This window comes from Cyprinodon tularosa, unplaced genomic scaffold, assembly GCF_016077235.1.
Source record: "Cyprinodon tularosa strain WSP-4 unplaced genomic scaffold, ASM1607723v1 ctg222, whole genome shotgun sequence".
NCBI classification, from domain to species: Eukaryota; Metazoa; Chordata; class Actinopteri; order Cyprinodontiformes; family Cyprinodontidae; genus Cyprinodon; species Cyprinodon tularosa.
In genome coordinates this window covers 1335587-1357246 of record NW_024038830.1, presented here as the reverse complement: position 1 = coordinate 1357246, position 21660 = coordinate 1335587, and the positions used below count along the sequence as shown (strand labels likewise).

The 21660-nt window shown below is 38.4% G+C and overlaps 2 protein-coding genes across 4 annotated transcripts in view; one reads left to right on the top strand and one right to left on the bottom strand.

The window, feature by feature from the left end:
• mnat1 (MNAT1 component of CDK activating kinase) overlaps positions 1–11036 on the top strand; it is a 52924-nt gene extending 41888 nt beyond the window's left edge. For all 3 annotated transcript variants that reach the window (XM_038286233.1, XM_038286232.1, XM_038286231.1), the window contains one exon: positions 10782–11036. In XM_038286233.1, coding sequence (XP_038142161.1) covers positions 10782–10902 — 121 coding nt within the window. In that variant the 3' untranslated portion in view covers positions 10903–11036. The remainder of the gene's footprint in view (positions 1–10781) is intronic.
• A 28-nt stretch (positions 11037–11064) lies between these two features.
• Positions 11065–21657, bottom strand: trmt5 (tRNA methyltransferase 5). Its single transcript, XM_038286240.1, has 5 exons — positions 21564–21657; positions 17836–18422; positions 14115–14239; positions 12243–12882; positions 11065–11260 (listed from the first exon to the last, which is right to left on the bottom strand). Exons 1-5 carry the CDS (start codon positions 21602–21604, stop codon positions 11193–11195), a joined length of 1461 nt encoding a protein of 486 aa, XP_038142168.1. The 5' UTR covers positions 21605–21657; the 3' UTR covers positions 11065–11192.
• Positions 21658–21660: the final 3 nt, after the last annotated feature.

The following is a 21660-nucleotide window of genomic DNA, read 5'->3' as shown; positions in this document are numbered from 1 at the left end:
TTTTTGGAGTCTCGTAACCAGGTCTCACCACATCAGCCAGTCGCCTCCCTGACCAAACCCAGTGAGGGAAACAGCAGGTGGAAGGGATGACCGAGGGTAACTCACCACCCTGTGTCCTGATTTATTTGCATTACCATCCTGCAAGCATGAGCTGATGCCGTCAGACTATTTTAACACTCAGATATGTGGAGAGGTTTGCACTGGAATACTATCCAGGCGCACATGCTTTGATTGTAAGCTTGTGGGCATGTAGAACTATGCATACACACGGGCAAAGCGCACCATATACTCGATTTGAGTGTTGTAGCCACAAAAGTAAACAGACTGGAAATTCATGCATCCCTGCTGCTCTTCGCCCCCTGTGGGCCAAGGGCTCAGTTATGTACAAGGGGGATTAACTGGCTCATTTTCCCTCTTAAGAGCTGCAGAAACAAAACAAACGGCTGTCATGGGGGCCTAGCTGTAGGGAGTACTTAAATTGTTTAATGCCTGAATAGTGGCCCTTACCTTTGCTTTAACTTAGGGTACTTTTTGTTCTTGGCCTTTTCACAGAGATGCTTCAGTAACTGATACCTGCAGAAATGAATTCCCCTCATCAACCTGTCAAGCCCCCATGCACGCAACTGTGCTGGCATGGGTGTGTCTCAGCAGTCACTGGTCAGCATCTGTCCCACCATTGTGTACAATCCCAGTTGGTTTACGAAGACGCTGATGTCATGTCATTATCTTCCCTCCTGCATTATCTGCTGGCAGAAGAAAAGAAGGAAGCTGTGGCTGTCAGTAGGTTAGAGCCACAGTTGCTGCACTACAGCCAGCCTCTACTACCCCCATCAGGCGACAGACGTGAGGTGCAGGGCAAGAACACAACAGCTGTGAATGAGTGATGACAGGTGATTCTAGGACCAGGAAGTGAACATAAGCCCTTATCTGCAGCCACGGTGTTAATAAACAACACAAACGGGCCTCTTCTTTATCTACGATACCAACAAGATGCCTCCTTATAGATTCCCCCTCTTGCTCTTGCTGAGAGTGGTTCTTTGAGTGTTAATGTCAAGTCTCACCTCACACTTCTGTTAACACTCTGGACATGTTCTCTCCTTCAGTCGGCAATGCTGGTCTGCCTCTAAGGCTCTCTGCTGGGATGCAGAGCATCAGATTGTTAGCGGTGATGAGAAGAAACATGATAATGGAGGAGGAGATGTGAGGATGTGATGTAAGCCCCTCTCAAGCACACACACAGAGAACAACTTTAGATAATCTGCTGGACAGTGGGCCAAGGATCCATCTCACACACTTCATGTCCCAGAGGAAGCCGCATTCGGGGGGGGGGAAGAGTGTGACCTGTGACCCGCTGTGCTGAAAGACTGCTGTTGAAGGATATACTATACCTGTGAGAGTTATCGGTGTTTGGCTTGTCCACACAGGGGGCATATGTGTGGATTTCAGCCTCATATTCTCCCCTGGTAAAATTCTGCCTCACCAAGTCGCTTCGGGTTTTGATATGAGCAGCTCTGCCTGTAGATAAACAACCAAGAGGTGCAGATTTGCACACAGGGAGCCTAAGCTCCACACTGCACATCCAAACAGTGAACTCTGTTTGCTGCCTCTCTCACAGGGGTTCATTTTCTCTCAGGGTTGAAGTTTGGGAAGGAGGGGCAGATGGAGTGAAACTAGAGCTGCCTCAGGAATGCAGGGGGTGTTTTTGGAGAACCGGAGTGTAGTTTAGTGGGTGCAGGAGGGGGCTGACTTAAGGGGTAGGATGGGTGATTAGGGGGTGACAGCTGAGTGCTGACCCCTCAATAATGACAAATCATCTGGCAGGTGTGTGGCTCCTTCCTCCCTCCAGCTCCCATCATTCCCAGGGCAGGAATCTTCCGTTGGTGCTGGAACATTCAGCGTTAAAGGAAGATTTCCGGGCATTTGTACCATCATCCAGCAGGGTTATGCCTTGGCTTCTAAACAGATACAGAATTTATCACACAGATATACCCTCATCTGTGCCTGTCACCCAACCTCAGTATGCATTTAGCTCTACAATTGCTTCAGTGTACTTATAACTGAGCTAAGACATTTACACATATACTGTATATAAACATTGATAATTGTTTTATCTCATTATCTGACAGAGTCCAGTTGATATTAGATTAAAAACATTTTTTATTTTATCTAAAAAAGTACTGTGAATGTGCTATGCATTTCTTTCTTTCTTAGTATAATGAAGTTTACATAGAGTGATATTATTATTATTTTATACTTTCAAAGAAATCGGGAACGCCTTGCAGATGACATCATGGGCTTCTTTTCTTATATTCCCCGTTTGTTTTTTATTGGAACACTTTATGAACAAGAATAAAAATATATCTAACTTTTACAATATTAATATTTGCATATTTAATACACACCTAACACCACAACGACCACACTTTAAACCAACATCAAGGGTGTCAAACTTATTTTTTAATCAAGCTACTCAAGCAGTATGATGTCTTTAAAAGGGCCGATTGCAGCTGTATAATTAAAAACTTCATTTTTTCATTAAATTTACTCAAATAACTTTACTTCCATTTATTCAGCAGCTTTAGCCACTCTACATTTCTAAAGAAGATATGCCTCTATTTTATGACGTGTCTTTGTTGGCTCCTAACGGATGGATAAATTGCTGCGGTGTGCCAGGTTCGGCGCACGGGCCTCGAGTTTAACACACTTGTCTTATATCATGTAACAGAAAACCAGCTGGTAAAGGGAGACCAGATGGTGTCACCTTGATGAAGCCTATCCAGTAGTCCATGAGTCACTTTCTCAAAAGAAGCCAGTATAACCTTTGTTATCAACCATTCCTTGTAAGGAGGGTGGTGTTTCTGCCACCAATGTCTCAACAAGACACCATCTGATACTTGAGTTGGAGGAACAGTTCATGCTTTTAAAGGCAACACCTCAACCAAACTGCTTCCTTGTGAGACGTTGGACAAACGTCTCTACAAGTATGCGTCATCCTTGCCTTTAATTCCCGGTTGCCCAGAAATTTTCAGTGTATACCATTCAGAGGTCTATGCTAACTAGTTATATTAGGTTAAAGGTATATAAGGTATAGTGAAGGATGTTCTTTTTCCGGGTGGATCATCAAAATAAGTGGTCATCCTAATTGTCAATCATTCTGGTGATATGTTTACGTAAGGCCATCCTACTTGCTAGTCCCTACTTTCACTTACCGCTGGTGAGTCTGAGATAGTGAAAAAAACTGTAAATCTTCTTTTGGAAAGTAACCTTGTATGCTAAGTAAGCTTTTAAACTGAGCGTGCACGAGGAGAAATGGGCTCATCAATGCTCTCGCGTGTGTTAGGCGTTTCCTTTCGGGAGTCGGTGCAGGGATGTAAAATTGCTTCTTTTTTTTTAAAGTGGAGAGGGTGGGTCTTTTCAAAAATTTGCGAAAATCCTCCACTATACCTTTTAAGTTTATGAAAAAAAGTATAGTTTTAAGTGTATTTCAGTGTATTTCTTACTTGAGTGAAAATATAAAGTAGTATCTCTACTCCACCCATCATAAGTACCTTCAAAAGAACATGCTTATTTTGAACCAATTACACCGCAGTGACACACACCTACAGTATATATTTAAGTGTGACTTTTTATTTGCATTCAAGCTTAATTATTTTTATGTTTCTGCCATGTCATTTGAAGGTTAAATGAAGATAAAGTAAACAGATTAATAGTTTCTAATCTAGATGAAATACTAAAATACTGTAAGTATTGATTTCTTATAAGGTTTACAATGTAAGATATTTAAAATATATATTTTGAAGTGCTTCTTCTACCTGAACATTTAATTGTGTAATCACTTTTTTTATAATATTAATCAGATGTTATTGGTAGAACGTAGATCATGTACTGAGTACTTGAGCAACCTTTTTACACAGTACTTTTACTAGGTCTTGATTTATTTGATTGCTACTTTGAGTAAAAAAAGAAGCAGTGGTTCAGTAGGATTTTTAGTTATTCTACCCATGCGACAGTGGCATTGCACTATTTGCACTACCTTGTACATTTTACTTTTTATACTTTTTATATATTTTTTTTATTTATCCATATTTTTATCCTAAGTGTATATATTAGTATATTTTTTGCATGCCTTATACCCCAGTGTTTTTAGAGATTTTTATAATTTTATTTACCTATTTCATATTATATGTTTCATGTTGCATGATTGTACCATAAAAAATTCCTAGTTGTGAACTCCTTCACTAACAATGGCAATAAACCCGATTCTGATTCATTGGAAGTAAGAGTTTGCCCTCTAATTGAAGGGTTGACGGTTCAAGCCCTGGCTCTGTCTTTTAGTGTTGTTGTGTCCTTGAGCTTGCTTCTGTCAGTGAGCCCCAGAGCAGCGGTGGCTACAATCTAGTTTGCCACCATCAGTGTTTGAGTGTGTGCGTGAATGACTGAATGTAGTGTAAAGCACTTTGATCAAGTCCTCTGACTTGGAAAAAGCGCTATATAAGTACAGGCCATTTACCATTTTACTATTTCACTTCTGAAACTCTAAATATTATTTGCAACCACAAGCAGCAGGAGAATGTCCAGCTACCATTAATGAGATACATGTGTTTTGGTGTAAAATGTGCAAATTGATTGATTGATTGAGTGACTTAATTGATCTCACACTGCAGAAAAAAACTCGTTACATCAGCTCAAATAGTCAAAGAAGAAGAATGTGCCAAAAGGAGAAAAAGGTGCATGGGATATTTACAGTAAATGCAGTGCGTCCACATATGACGGCTTTTTTTTTTTGTTTTTTAGGCCACAAAACAAAAGCTAAAGCTAGATGTTTGAAATCATAGAGCAAATTATATTATCTGCTGCAACACATGGGCTTTAAGGCCACTGATTAAGGGGAAATCCATTACACTTAAACTGTGCAAACTGTGAAGTACCGCCTGTGGTGTATCCAGGATGCTGTGCAGTATGTTCCCACACACACAGCTTTTTCTATGTATGCAAAAAATGAAACTTCTTTCTTGTGTTTTCCATGTTCTGTACATGGCCTGCAGGGCAGATTTTTGACGCTCAAGACTAATAGTTGTCCTCTGAACAGATGGTCACTTCCCTGAAGCTATATCAGAGCTTTCATGAGACTCTTGGCAGCGTTTCTGATTAGAGATTAGATTCTGTTTACCAATTTCTGTGACATTTGCAAAAACCTTTCTCCCGCTACCCAATTCTACACTGTTTGTTGTAGGTTATTAAAACTCTTTAGAAAATAAAACATCGTAGGGTTTTTTGCAACAAAATAAAAACCAATCTAAATACTTCTTTAAGAGACTATAATTAGCATTTGATGTGAATGCTGTTATTTAGATTTTTAAAATATCTGGCTTTTATATTATTATCATAAATATTTGACTTCTTTAAACTTGCTTTATTGTGAATGACAGCTTAAAAACTTTAAGCATAAAAGCAGATGAAACCACAAGCGTTGATTCTTCAGTGAGTTTTGTTTAAAAGTCATTATGATTGCTCTGAGAACGCCTTTTCTGTGGTTTGCATGTTGATTAAGTGTCTACTTGTTGAAATAACTACTATAGCATTAAAGACCTATTTTCTTTCCATTTCACTTTGACTTCTACAGTCATTGTTAATCTAATTCCAGCCAACACATAAGAGTCTAGACAAAAGGGTCCAATGCAGCCCGTCTGCATTTCTGTACAGTATCTGCTTGCTCCCCTCTGGAGCCTCGCTACTGTCCGTCATCAGAAAACCCAAACACTTTTAGTCCCACTGCAGCGTCACTAAACGCAGATACAAAGAGAAGCAACATTCTCAGCTGGAAGTCATGCTGAACCCGCTGGAACATTTTCCCAATTATCCTTTCACTTCGAATTAGGGATGGTTCTCGGCTGCGTTTGCCAGGCGATGGGAGCGGGCAATGCTTTCAGAGCCCCAACAGGAATGTCTGGGCCCCGCTCAAAGCATTAAAAAAAACGTCCAGGTATTTAGTGTTGATTAAGAAAGCATGAAGTATTAGTACGGATAAAAACAGACAAAACTGTTTTACATTTTCTGTATTTTTCTATATGCTTCTAACATTAGCTTGCTGGAATTTTGACCCATTCCTTGTGACAGGACTGGTTTAACTAGGTTAGGTTTCTAGGCTACCTTCCTCACACACCATTTTTAGCTCTGCCCACAACTGTTCTATCAGAATGAGGTGAGATATGGGCTTTGTAATGATTTACATTCATCTGAATTGGTTCTCCTTGCTTTATGCTTGACACATCTGCTAAGTTATGTCATTTTAGCTTCAACACCACTCAACATGGCCTCTGCATGGCCAGATATTCATGTACGGTGCACCTAGGAAAATTTTTAACAAAGCAGACAGTTCACCTTAGAAAAATGTTTTGCAAGAGTGAGAGCTCTTATTGGTGAAGGTTAAAAAAAACGTAAACTTCTATAAATGTCTTGTTATTTGACACATAAAGGACACCATGACCAACAGACTAGGGGTGGAACAGTTCGCAAAATCCACGGTTCTGTTCGGTTCATGGTTTCGTGGTCACGTTTTCGGTTCGGTATATGTTGATTGTTAGGAAAACCTATTATGTCTTGTATAGTACAACATGTGTTGCACAAGGCTTGCACACTGTTGCACTTTTATCTACAAAATGTTTGAGTGGGGGAGTGGTGGCCTAGATGTTAGAGCATTGTGCTTGGAATCCTGAGGTTAAAGCCCCACTCCTGCAGACTGCCACTCTGGGTCCTTGAGAAAGATCCCTTAACCTCAGACTTCTCCCTGGGCACCGCACAATGGCAGCCAGCTGCTCCCCAAGGGGATGTGTTAAAAGCAGGGAGTTAATTTCATTACGCTCTACATGTGACAATGTAATGGCAATAAAGTTGAATTCTATTCTAATTCTGTTCTGGAAACAACTGTTTTCTACTTGTGGTGTCATGCTTGTGGTCGGTGCTCTACCCCCCTGGAATTGGCCAGACTGCAGGTACAGAGGGGAAAACCACACGGAGTATAAAATGATGCAAAAGAAATGGCAATATTCTAATTTCAATGGTAGAATCCTCACGTATAAACCAGCCTTCAAATCATTCATTTGAAAAACCAAGTTATGAACCGGTTCTAAGGTATTGGTTGATGTATTTTCCTCATAATGTTCTTTAAGGATCATAGTGTCTTTGTATTAAATACAGTAGTTCCTTCTGCAGCAATAAAACCACACAACTTGATCCTGCCAGTGCTGTACTTCACAGTTAGGATGGTATTTCTAGGTGTGTAAGCTTCGACCTTTTTCATCCAAATATTTGGAGCAATAGTAATTGTAGTGCATGTGAACTATTTCATTTAAAGACTGAAAAGTCCTATTCTGTGTCACTATTTAATGTTAGCAAGTTAGATTATATTGGTTGTGTCTTTTTCTGTGGTGTAACTTGTAGTTTTCACTGACAGTGGTGAGATAGGAAGAATTTAATGTTTGACAGATGAATTCATGCTTTTTAGAAAAGGGTAGGGGATGTTTAAAAAAAAAAAAAAAGTAAAGACACCTGTCCCTCCAACTCCCTTGTGGCAGTTGCAGTATGATGTACCCACACACCCACCCACACACCCACCCAGAGGCCTTCAGTTGTCTTCATCACTCGCGCTCGTCTTTTCCAGCTCCCCCGAAGCGACATGATGGGCCGCTGCAAAGTGACCCATATTTACCCAATAATACAAAGCTTTGAAAAGACCCATATCAGGTTGCAGCTAATGCTCCAGTGGGGCCTGAAGAGTGAAAGATGTTACCGGCCCAAACATCTTAGGTTTCAGCGCCTCATGAACAAAAGGCAGTCCGGTCTTTGGAGGGAAAGGGGAACCAGGGTGATTGGAGCGGGGGGCAGCAATATATATATTTATATATAGCGTGGAAGTATTGCGTCTTATTTTCTGTTGATAGAAATGGTTTAAAGGATACTGTGAACTCCCGATCTTTGCAGTTTTGCCCCGATACACGTGGTTTTATCACGTTCAATTGAGCGTTCGGTTTCGTCTACATCATGAACTGCTCTATAGCTCCTTTAACAGAGAGATGCGGATAGAGGCGCTGAGTTAATGGAGCAAAGCCAAAGCTAAACTCTGCTGTTCTGGGTGAGAGCAAGTCGGACAAGGTCGGTTTAGAAAGATGATTTCACTTCATAGTCTTCATCATTTTCTCACTCCCCAGCCCCCACGTCTACAGTACTCTCCTTCTCCTTCACGCTCTCCTCTAGCTCTCCCTCTCCTTGGGGGCTTGCAGGTATAAAGTTACACAGAGCTCTCAGCTTTCTTGGAAGGAATGACCACATGAGTAGCTTGGGGATTAGATTAGCAGGAAGAGCAGACTTAGGCGGGCCGTAAATAGCCCACTTTTTTCACCATTAAAAAGGCCCGGTACAATATAATCAATAGATAGCACTCATCTGATGCAGGAAGCCATATGAGAAGACCTCCCTCAAGTGCTCTGAAGGACAGGCTACAGCAGCGTGGGCCTAATGAAGTTATTATTAATCACTGGGACTGCTGTGTTGTTTCTCTAGTGGGTGATGAGTGGTCTGATCTGATTGTTATTCAGTGCCGTTTCTCTGACTTTCCCTCTCTGAGTTTGCTTTAATTTTGATATTTAGGACGGATAAGTCTAGTTTGAAGGTTTTCTTTTTTCTACAACAGGAACATTGAAGCTATATGAATGATGCAGTGTGCAAGATGAGCAACACCTCTCCTGTCCCACATACATCTCCACTCTGTCAGTCTTTGCAAGCCTCCCCGCAGGTGTTGGGTTACTCTGTAAAGCAGCTTGAATGAGTCCAGAAATCACAGAGTGCTGTCTGCACTCCTGATGCATCACTTTGAAGTTTCCTTAGCTCATAGTAACCGGGAGGGGGGGTTTAAAGCCAGACTCGTGTGAGGCCTTGAGAGCCGTCTGCCAAAGAAGCACCAGACAAGGGGTTTATTTTGGGGCAACATAATTGGGAAAGCCTATAGGTTGTCCAAGTTGCTTTAAGATGTTACTTTTTTAGCTTTGTTGTAAAAAGATTGTCAAGAAAGAGGATTAGGCCTTGGTGCATATAAGGGGGTGAAGGGCGGCTGTAACTTAGGAACATGATGTGGAGATTAGGAAGAGCTCAGCTGTTTTTCTGCTCATGCATCAACTTCTGGCTTTGCTTTGAATTCAAAGCAGCTGTCTTAGCTGGATACATCTGTAAGCACTTAGAAAACAAAAGATATCTAAATAATGTAGCTGATGATAGGCCATGCCACGCTAGATTAAGATATATAAATATTTAATGAGATAAGTTATTGATGAATCTATCAAGAATGAATCCTTTACCTAGACCCTGGGAACACATTTACTGTGCCGGATATTTATCCCTCCTCTATCCCAAATATTGTAGTCACACCCTTCAGTCTATTGATTTACAGAAGCAAAAATAAAATAAAGAAAATCCTACTCAGATTCTGCAGAATAATTCCTCAGGACAAATAAAATAATAAATAATCCAAGCAGATTAATGGTTTTCCTTGCATGAAAGTTTTTGGTTCTCTCTGGAATTTAGAGTCAGTCTCAAAGCCTAAAACTCTAGGATCTAATTTATAGAATTGCTCTGAGAAAAGCCTTTGGAAATGGCTAAGGATTCAGTCACCTCCAAGCTTTTGTTTTTATCCCCTTCAGCTCCTTCTGCAGTAGTTTGTCTTGATTGGTTCCTCACTTTGAATCATCTCAAGACCAAACTTGACACAAATGGAACAAAAATAAAGTGCACTAAAAAAGTCTCTTAGTGATTATTATCAAGAGAAAACAAGAAAATGTCACCAGCAAAGTGTCGAACAAAAACGTTTACAGGAACTGAATCTTAAAAAATGGAGCAGGAATGGGCTTCATCTTCCTGATTCCGTTCCTGTCTGGGTCAGCTCTCGGCTCTGCTGTGACGGTAGCTGGCAGCTTCATGAGGCCTCATCATCCAATCACAGCAGGCTCTGGAGGATGTTTGGCTCTGTGCTGCTAAATTCACATTTTCTGTAAACTAGCGATACATTGGTGTGGAAAAGCGAGCGTCCTTCATGATTTCCAACCTATTTTTTCACGTTTGTCACAATTTAGCGTTAGAGTTCCATTTCCTACACCGCTGGATAAAGATAACAAAACTAAACACAGAATTCAGTTTCTAAATATGTTATGAAGGAAAAAAAAAAAATGAAAATCACACCCACATGACTGTGAAAGGAAATGCCCTTTAAACAGGATATCTGGTTGAACCACTCATAACGATTGCAATTAATTGGATTGTTTCCCTTTCATTTAATAATAAAACTACATCATTTCGAAACTGCTCTTTATTTATTTATTTAATTTGTACGAAAAGTTTCAGATCAAACATAAAAACTAAAAGTCAAAAAGAGGCAATCCCTGCAGATTAGGTTGTAATGTAATGCTTCATAGTAGATGTAACTAAAACTGCTTCCCAGTTTAAGGCTCTTGTTTGAAATCGCTCTTCAGTTCATACATTCAGGCATGTTTTTATTTAAGAGTATCGCTTTGGGGTTTTAGGGAGGCATTTTGAATAATCAAGGAACTTTTCAGGTTCTTGGAGAAGGAGGGTAAGTTTGTCGTAACTATGCTGAGTTTGATGGAGCTGCCAATATTTGTTATCTACAGATCCATGAAAATGTTCCAGTGGGATAGATGCCAGTGAAGTTTTTCTCAATACCTTCTCATTAAACACCTGCTGCTGGTGCTAAGTATCGCCTTCTGTTTTCTCAGGTATCTGAACCACGTCAGGACAGCGATGCCCCAGGACACTGCTGGAGGATACACCTCAGCTCTGGCGTGTTATCGAGCCATCCAGGATGCTTTTAGTGGGCTTTTCCCTCTGAAAGGCTGAGTCCAACCAAACCTTCACCTCCTGTCTGGCTGGACTTTACAAACATCACTTTAACCATCATTGTTTTGTCAATGTTCACCTGCTCCTGCTGAAAATTTGTGCAGATGTAGATTTTGTTTTCTATTTTGTTTTTTAATAAAAAGGAAAAAAAAACATGTTTTCAAGTATGTGGGTTTATGTAAAAATCAAATATCTTAATGTAAAGCCCATTTAAAGAAGAAAAAAAATCTATTTAAGGGCATAAAATGAGGGAAAAATATTTTCAGAGTAAAACAAAATGTAAAACTGAGTCAAGCTGATGTTACATTTGGAGAATCTTCACACTTTGGTCTCTTTGGGGCGGGTTCCTCTGACTGTTCTGTAAACATAAAACAAGGTTTTGTTAAAGTGTGAAAAAAAAATCCTTAAAACAAATTTACTTTAGAAAAATACATGAAATGGAAGAAAAACAAAAATAATTTTAACTAAATTGTGCAAAAATTTAAAAAGGAACCATTTTTTTTTATAACACACTGCAAAAAATTGAAATCTAAATAAGTCATTTTTTCTTGAATTGAGGAAGTAAGTGAGTCTCTTTGCCAATGGAACAAGACAATTTACATTTAAAATAAGAAAAAGCAATTGCATTGTCTTATTACAAGTGCATATTATCTAATTATCTTATTTTAAGAGTAAAATAATAATTCCATTGGCAGATCATCCTATTAACCTACTATAATTAAGGGTAAATACACTTGAGTTAAGAAATTTTTACTTATTTCTAGATCATTTTTGCAGTGCATAAGCAAGGTAAATGGTGCGCAAATGTGTTTTTTGGAGGTATAAATATGACCCCATACCAGGCTTAAATCAGAGGCAACTGGACTTTTGCTCGGTTTTTGTGAAAACGTTTAAACTCTTATCCAGGAGACGTTTTCCGCTTATGACGCTCTCCAAACAGTACAAATTCTCAGACATCCAGCAACAAGCTGAAATATCAGTTTGAATACTTTTTAATGAGTTTTAACTTCCTAATTTTCTGAGAGTCAGAAGTAGAAGAGACAAAAATCCTCAGTGACTCATTGTCTTAAATTCAGATGGTATAAAACAGTTTAAATCTCATTATATAAATTAAAAGGCAAGGATATGAAAACTACTTAACTTTTCCACATTGATCTTATTTTAAGCTCTAATTAATGCATTATTAAAAAAATAAATAAATATCTTAAAATTTTTATAAAAGAAACATAAAATGACAAGAATTAAGTGAACAAAGGGAACAAAAGTTCTCATTAAAATGTGTTTTTCCAGGTTTGCTTGGAAACATTCATACCTGTGGTCTAACCAGGTAAGTTTCTCACCTGTTTTTCCTTCATCGCTGCAGAACAGAACCTCTTTAGGGACTGTGAACCTCACACACATCATATCCTTGTTGGGTGCGACGTTACGTACAAAATGCACAGAGCATTTGTTCTCCAGGGGGAATCCAATGCTGCGGGAAGCCCTCTCCACCATGTCCGCCTCGGGGTTGTCATCTTTAGAGAAGCCATAGCAGTGCACTATGGGAAGGTTCTGCTCAGCGGGAGGCTGCAGGTTTAGAAGGCCCCGGAAAGCGTCCAGAAACTCCAAAGCCAACGCAGGCAGGTTCATGACCACATGAACAGCAGATCCCCCCTTCAGCAGAGCAGGCAGCTCCTGCTTTAATGGCCCCCGGATGAAGTCTCTGCCATCCAGATTGAAAGTTTGAACCTTGCTCTGCACCTTGTTGAGTTTGCAGTTGTGCTGCAGCCATCTGTAGGACTCTGGATTGAGATCGTTAGCTAGAACGTTGGCGCCGGAGCGGGCAGCTGGGATGGCAAAGGGTCCGACTCCGGCAAACACGTCGAATACTGTGTCACCACGTTTAACGAGCTGCACCACCCGTTGGTGCTCTGTACTCAGCCGAGGGTTCCAGTAGACACGAGAAAAGTCAAACTCATAAGCCACGCCGTTTTCCTTCACCTACAGGAACAATAAAACAAACAGGTATCAACAGTTTTCTAACCTGCAGATTTATTTTCCTATGAAGGAATTTTATCTAACCCCTTTGTGCAGAGCTGTTTTATTTTATATTTCTTATTCCCAGGTCCTAACTACGCCACTACATTCATTCCTTACCCAGTGACAAAACCCAAGTGAGTTATAGTTTAAAATAGGGAACTGATAGTTGGACCTTTTCCTTTAAGATTCTCTGAGAGCAGAATCATGTTTCTATTAATAAAGCAAATAGTTCTGATCCATAAGTAGCTTAAAAAAAAAAATGATAATCTTATTGAAATAATATTCTATTTTTTTTATAAACTGCTGTAATAGTTTACTGAAAATGAAATATAAATCAACTTTGCTTGAAATTAGTTGTTTTTTCTATTTTATAAAGCAGGTAAATAAGACATTTTTTTATTTAAATAGGTGGATTTACATTTAATATAAGAAAAAACTCCATGATCCTATTTCAAGTGCATAATATCCAGTTATCTGATTTTAAGGCAAAACATACTAATTTCATTTATAGATCAACTTATTTTACTTGCTCAAATTAAGAGCAAATACATTTATTTTAAGAAATTTGTACTTTATTTTTAGTAAGTCCTCTGAATATTATTAAAAAATGTTTTGTGAATCAAAGTTGGTTTTGGCCTTGAGACTCTCCCTTCGGAGCCATTTTTATGGAATTCTGCTCTCTTATTTTTTAAATCATGACCTCTATCTTAAACTGAGACAAACCAGCCCTGCATTGTTTAAGATCTGGCTTGATATTTGCTTTTTGTGACCTTCTGGATGAGGCTTTAAAGGATAACGGTACTCCCAATGGTTATCAGGAGCCCCAAAGCCTTAGAGCTGACTGAGTAATCCCCCTTCAGACTGATTAATGTCAAATGATTCATTTACCGTCGTACTTCATTTAAAATATATATATATATATATATATATATATATATATATATATATATATATATATATATATTCATTTTTAATCAGGAAACTGTGGTGCTTTAAAAGTTTTATATATTTTACTGGAGGTTGTCTGGCAGGAATTTCTTTAGTTCATAATTTAACAAGGGGTTATTACTTTTTCCACATGGTCACTAAATACAATTATTTGAAAACAAATACACTGAATCCCCTCATCTGTCAGAAGATTCAGACTGCAATGACTGATTGCTCTATGTGGGAATCATTATAACTGCACAAACCTTGGCGACCATGTTCTCCTCTCCAGCCAGCACCTCCATCTTAAAGTTCCTGTAAGTAGAGTCGATGGTGTTGGTCTTATTGACCACACAGGTTACTCCAGGGTTTTTATCCATAATTACTTCACCTACAAAAGACAGAGAATGAATCTTAAAGTTATAGATCAAATTCTGCAAATATAAAGAATGGGGATATCCCAATACAACTTTTTCATTTTTGGTACGATACTTATTTTGCAGGTTTGAGTACTAATCAAAACAGATATTAATCTGCTATGATATCAATATGAATTGTAAATATTTTAACACTTATTTTGTAGTGTGGCATGTTAGAAAATGCTGGATCATGTGATATTAATCAAGCAAAGAAACATAGTAAAACAAAATAGGCATGGATCCAATTGAAAATTGAAATTGAAAACAGAAGCGGAGTGTTTAAATCATTGTGCTTATATCAAAGATTTTAGATGCAGGGTGATATATTCCAATACTCATTTTTCAATATCAGTGTCTGCTCAAGGCATCTCTAATCCAGACCTGTCCAAACCTAAGAATGGTTTTTGTTACATTTAAAAATTGCTCTGATTGGGGATATAAGCCGGTTTAGTTTTAGTTGTTCTTTTTATTTTCATGACACCTTAAATAACATCCATCCATCCATCTTACATCCTGGACACGTCACCAGTCCATCGCACGGCAACACAGAGACAAACAACCATTCACGCACACACTTACAGGTGCTGGTCATAAAATTTGAATATCATGAAAAAGTAGATTGATTTCAGTAATTCCATTTAAAAAGTGAAACTTGTATATTATATTCACACATTACATACAAACTCATATATTTCAGATGTTTATTTTGTTTAATTTTGATGATTACAAATGACAACAAATGAAAATCTCAAATTCATCATATCAGAAAATTAGAATATTGTGAAAAGGTTCAAAATTGATGGCCCCTGGTGCCACACTCTAATCAGCTAATTAACTCAAACCACCTGCAAAAGCCTTTAAATGGTCTTTCAGTCTAGTTCTATAGGCTACACAATCATGGAGAAGACTGCTGACTTGACAGTTGTCCAAAAGACGACCATCGACACCTTGCACAAGGAGGGCAAGACACAAAAGGTCATCGCTAAAGAGGCTGGCTGTTCACAGAGCTCAGTGTCCAAGCACATTAATAGAGAGGCGAAGGGAAGGAAAAGATGTGGTCGAAAAAAGTGTACAAGCAAGAGAGATAACCGCACCCTGGAGAGGATTGTGAAACAAAACCCATTCAAAAATGTGGAGGAGATTCACAAAGAGTGGACTGCAGCTGGAGTGAGTGCTTCAAGAACCACCACACACAGACGTATGAAAGACATGGGTTTCTGCTGTCGCATTCCTTGTGTCAAGCCACTCTTGAACCACAGACAGCGTCAGAAGCGTCTTGCCTGGGCTAAAGAGAAACAGGACTGGACTGCTGGTGAGTGGTCCAAAGTCATGTTCTCTGATGAAAGTAAATTTTGCATTTCCTTTGGAAATCAAGGTCCCAGAGTCTGGAGGAAAAGAAGAGAGGCACTTCATCCACGTTGCTTGAAGTCCAGTGTAAAGTTTCCACAGTCAGTGATGGTTTGGGGTGCCATGTCATCTGCTGGTGTTGGTCCATTGTGTTTTCTGAGGTCCAGGGTCAACGCAGCCACATACCAGGAAGTTTTAGAGCGCTTCATGCTTCCTGCAGCTGACCAACTTTTTGGAGATGCAGATTTCATTTTCCAACAGGACTTGGCACCTGCACACAGTGCCAAAGCTACCAGTACCTGGTTGAAGGACCATGGTATCCCTGTTCTTAATTGGCCAGCAAACTCTCCTGACCTTAACCCCATAGAAAATCTATGGGGTATTGTGAAGAAGAAGATGCAATACACCAGACCCAACAATTCAGAAGAGCTAAAAGCCACTATTAGAGCAACCTGGGCTATCATAACACCTGAGCAGTGCCACAGACTGATCGACTCCATGCCACGCCGCATTGCTGCAGTAATACAGGCCAAAGGAGGCCCAACTAAATACTGAGTGCTGTACATGCTCATACTTTTCATGTTCATACTTTTCAGTTGGCCAACATTTCTATAAATCCTTTGTTTTTATTGGTCTTCAGTAATATTCTAATTTTCTGATATGATGAATTTGAGATTTTCATTTGTTGTCATTTGTAATCATCAAAATTAAACAAAATAAACATCTGAAATATATGAGTTTGTATGTAATGTATGAATATAATATACAAGTTTCACTTTTTAAATGGAATTACTGAAATCAATCTACTTTTTCATGATATTCTAATTTTATGACCAGCACCTGTACACCTAAAGACTGTGGGAGGAAGCCGGAGTACCCGGAGAGAACCCATCCATAAACAGGGAAAACATGCAAACTCCATACAGAAAGACCACGGACTGGGAATCGAACCCGTAAAGCTTCTTGCTGCAAGGCAGCAGTGCTAACCACTGAGCAGCCCCCTTAAATAACATGTTCTTATATTTTCTGTTCTGAATAGAGCCTAAATGAAATGGGTTTTTTTCATATTTTACACCACTGGTAAACATGAAGTCAGAGATTCCTGGAAAATCGGATTTAGTTTGAGTAAATTTTTTAGCTTCATTTGTTTTAGATAACGTTTGACCTAAAATTTAAGCTTTATGTCATCATCTAGCTGCTTTCAGCACAGGCCCAGCAGTATAAAAATGAAAAAAGCCGGTTCTGCATCATTGCCAACTCATCGCTTATATTTAAACAGCTTTCAAAATTTCTCTAGCACCTTTTTTTTTTTTTTTTTTTTTTTTTAAGCAACAAACCCAGGTACTTTTTCCTATCTTGTTGACTTTAATGACAACAAGATAGGAAAAAGTAATTAAGTTTTTCACTTTGAAGCAGACAAAGGAAGCAAAAGAAGCTTAGGTCCTTCAACGTTTGCAGTGAGAGTCTGCATATCTTCTTTGCTGGTGTAACAGTATTAGAGAAAATTACAAATTTAAGAAGCCTTGACAGAAGGCTGGCCCTGTTCTGTTCCAGAAAGTCTACAACTAATGAAGACTAATTTTACAAAGAAGAAATCTTTATAAAATTATGAAAATCATGAACAACTGTAAGCATTGTCTTCAGAAGATTGTTTAACAGCAATGAAGTGTCGTCGGTCAAATGACTGATGAGGAACCTGCAGATCTACTGCAGGACAGACCACTACAGAAGGTCCTTCCCGTCTACAGCTATCAACATCTACAACAACTTGCTGGGAAAAAAAAGCTGATGAGTTACTACAAGATCAAATTTCCCATTTGGATTAATATTAGTATGAATTAATAGTAATAATATTAGATAACAGTATTGTTCAGTAGGATTGATTGCAGTATGCATTGGTAATTCAAGAATTGTGCGACCATAAGCAACCAGCAGAGGCAGCTCAAAGGTCGCCACAAGCATTTTATAAGAAACAGCTACTCCTATCCAGTTATTCTTTCTGAGAACTGATAATGAAAATTGAGCGATCAATTAAATCAATTGGCTTCTTTCATTAAAGATTTCTTGTTTAGCTTATTGTTGTGCAGTTAAACATTTAAAAAGTCACAATAAAATCTAATGCTTGCAGTTTGGCAGTCTGCCGTTTGTGGCATGCGTAGTTTTAACTTCACATGTAGATCAGCCTCTAGTGTTCAGGCGCCATCTTCTTTCTGCCTCTTACCTATGAGGTTCTTGTATGGCAGCTGATGATCCCTCAGGTTCATGTGGGCTATGTGTCCAACCCGGCTGAATGCTGAGGTCACATCTTGACCCTGAGGAAGCACTGCCTCCAGCACCTCCTCCGTCTTCAGGTTGTCATAGGTCAGCTTCAGCTCATATTGTTGCAGCTCTTCAGGGACACCAAACGACCTGAGGGCCTCTGCTTCAGTCTCGCTGAAGGAACTCGCTGACGAAACTTTGTTGGGATCCAAAAGGACTAACCGAAAGCCGCTGTTCTCCTCTTTGTCTTGAACCACTCGGTGCACACCTGGGCGCTGGATGGTGGACTTCTTCAGACTCTTTATCACTTTGTTCAAAACCCCAGTTGGTACCTGCAGAGCTGGAACTGTAATGGTCTGTGTGAAGGCGTCTTTGTCCAGAGAGGTCATACCCCGGACCCCTGGAGGAGGTCGGTAGAGTTTGAGCTCCATCACGGTCCTCCCAAAGAACCCGGAACTGACTGAGTGTGAAAAAAGGCGACCACTGAGCAAGGCAGCAGAATCGTGCTTTCTTTGAGTTTGAATAGGGACCAAAGTTCTGGAGAGGATCCTGTAATGGCAAAAAAGGAGAAAACTCTGATCCCATTTGCAGCTGTACAAAAACTATTTAACAGCAATTAGCTTGCTGATGTTCAAGTGCTAAACCCAACATTTATTTTATATGAGCTACAAAATCATTGTGAGTGTTTACTGTATATCACAACAGCATGAAGATTCAGAAGCTTAGAAATACACTGCAAAAAATATGAATCTAGATAAGCCATTTTTTCTTAAAATAAGTGCATTTGTCCTTGAAATGAGGAGATATAAGAGACATTTTGCCAATGGAACAGATCAATTTACACTTAAAATAAGAAAACACAATTGCATTGTCTTATTTCAAGTGCATATTATCTAATTATCTTATTTTAAGAATAAAATTACTCATTCCGTTGGCAATCTATCTCATTTACCTGCTCAAATTAAGGGTGAATTCACTTAATTTAAGAAATTTTTACTTATTTCTAGATCGTTTTTGCAGTGTAGTTTTATTGACGTCTAAGGAGATGAAATGGAGTTTACTCTATCAAACTGGGATGAAAGGCCACACAGATGAAGAAGTTTTTATAGTAAAACAACATAAAAATCAGATTACAGTCTCCAAATGCACTCTAGTACAAAAAATGTAATTGTTTTAGAAATGTAAGTTTGGAGGAAGGGGTGGAATCCTTCAAGCTTGTGAGGTACATCCCAACTGTAAAAGGTTGGAGTTTCAATGAAAAGTTAGAATGAACTGCCGCATTTCCGGGAATAAATCTTAAGCAGAATCTTAAGAAGGGAGATTTGCATAAACGTTCTTCTATACAATGCTGACTTAATTAACCAAGAAGTTGAAGCTTTTAGTGTAAATGTTTTTTTTTTATTATAAGAAACCTGAACCGTAGCATTAAATCAATTAGAAAGTGAATTACGGTAAGAAAGTCAATATTTTTTTGAAGGAGAGCACAACACAATTCTTATCACATTCTCATAAATAAATCTGTGAGCAGAGCTGAAAAATGTGTAATTCACCAAGCTGACCCAGTTTCACCAAACTGATGGGCTAAACCTCCAGCGACTATTATAAAGCATGCAAGAGGAAAACAATTTGTCAATTTTAAAACATAATTCTACCGAAAATTAAGAAATAAGTTTAAATATTCTTACATTTTCTGGCATTTTAAAAATAAAAATCATTTTAGTGCTAATAATAATAATAATTAATGACATAAAAACAGGAAAATGTTTGTATGTTTAATGTAAAACAGTCAGATTAAAAGATTATGAATTTTTCCATTAAATGTATTTAAATATCTGGTCTTAACTGCACATTAGGGGGACAGGCTCTGTGTTTTCAGAGCCAAAATGAAACAGGAATCTGGAGCTATATTTGGTAAATAACAGAATGTATGTTACTCTCTTTGCTTGAAAGTTTGCTGAGAGTAGTAATGCTGCAACAGGAAGCAAGAGAGAGCCTGTAAAGCACTGGGGCACAAAACATCAATAACAAGAAGAAAGCAAGGGCGTGGACTTCTGTTTCGGCCTTGAAGTGAATATCTGTGCTTTCACACGCTGAGCTCTGTGTTTAACAGCATGTTCTCAGGTATAACTATAGAACCGCAGTATCAGATGTCACTCTGAGTCGTTTTTCTTTCTGCTGCTTTTATAAAAAAACACTCTTTCACACAACTTAATGACCAGTCATTATTCTGATGTGTATGGTGAAATTAAAGTGCCCCCTGCTTGTTAATGAGCTTAAATACAATATGTGTGAGATCAGATCGCAGGAAACGAAGCTGGAGACTCAGAAATTATCTTAAGCTCTTTATAAATGTTTTATTGTAAATCAGTGATGGATGGATGGATGGATGGATGGATGGATGGATGGATGGATGGATGGATGGATGGATGGATGGATGGATGGATGGATGGATGGATGGATGGATGGATGGATGGATGGATGGATGGACGGACGATAATCTAAAAGTCTTTAGATGAGATTAACGATATGCATTTTGCACTTAAGATGCAGTTACACAAGCAATTTGAGGATAATTGCAACAACATACAGAGTTAATTTAAAACAATTCTCTTTTTGCAAATGTTAAACTGTAATCTTAAGACATGCTATGTTACCAAGTTTTAAAAATCAAAATTTTTTGGTAAGGAAATAAATTATGTTTGGTAATTTTCAGTTTTCTTCATGTAAAAATATTACTTATATAATAACCTGCGTTAGTTAAAGTATTTTTTTTTTTTTTATCAAATGTCTCAATTAATTATCAGGATGGTTCATGGAATACTCAACTATTAAAATAATCACAAGCTGCAGCCCCAGTATGTGTTATAATAGTTTGGAATTTTATTTTATTACAAATAAAGTTTCAAATTCTGGAACAAAAGCATCGCAATCGGCCCAAGTCTCATCCACACCCATTTAATGAGTTCAAGAAGGTATTATTTATCAGCTTTGTTATTTGTTTCAACATTTCATTTATAGGAAAGTCTAAATTCTGCTTTATTATTGTTGACTCATCAGAAATATTTATAGGTTTAAATTTGGTTTCTACTTATGTCAATTTATAAATACACTGTAAGTGATTTTTGCATTAATACTGAGGAATAGGTCCATTTTTTGTTTTGTTATCTTGTGGAATGACTGCATTCATTCATTCTTCCAAATAAAAATTTAATCTAAATGGCTAACACACAAACTCTGGATCCTATAACAGATAATCTTAAATAGCTGTAATCGTAATTAATCATCTATCCCAACCACTTGAATAAATGAATACCAAACGAGATAAGTTGATTGGGTCCTCATTTTCATGTGTTATTTAGTATTTAAAGTGTATAATAGCTTTTTTAAAAGCCCATTAATGTTATCCCCTGTAAAAATGATAAAGATTATGCATTTCTGTGATGGAATAACATAGATGTTTCCCCCTGACACACTGGAATGCCCCCTTGTAGGACAAAAACGACAGAAAATATCTCTAAATTTAAAATTTAAAATAGGAGTAAATCCTGTTTAAACCGCTGTGTAACGCTAGTTTTGACAGATCACAGCCCCAAAATAACCCACTATAGTGGCCGCTCTCATAATAAAACCATTGTAATTGTAAATATTTATCCATGAAATTTATAAATCATGTAAAAGAAGATATCTAACCTTAACATCCTCCGTGCGAAGGCATGCTTGAACTGCATCATCCACAGCGGACGAGGGACGACTGCTGATTGGTCGAGAATTTAAAACTCGCTTTGTG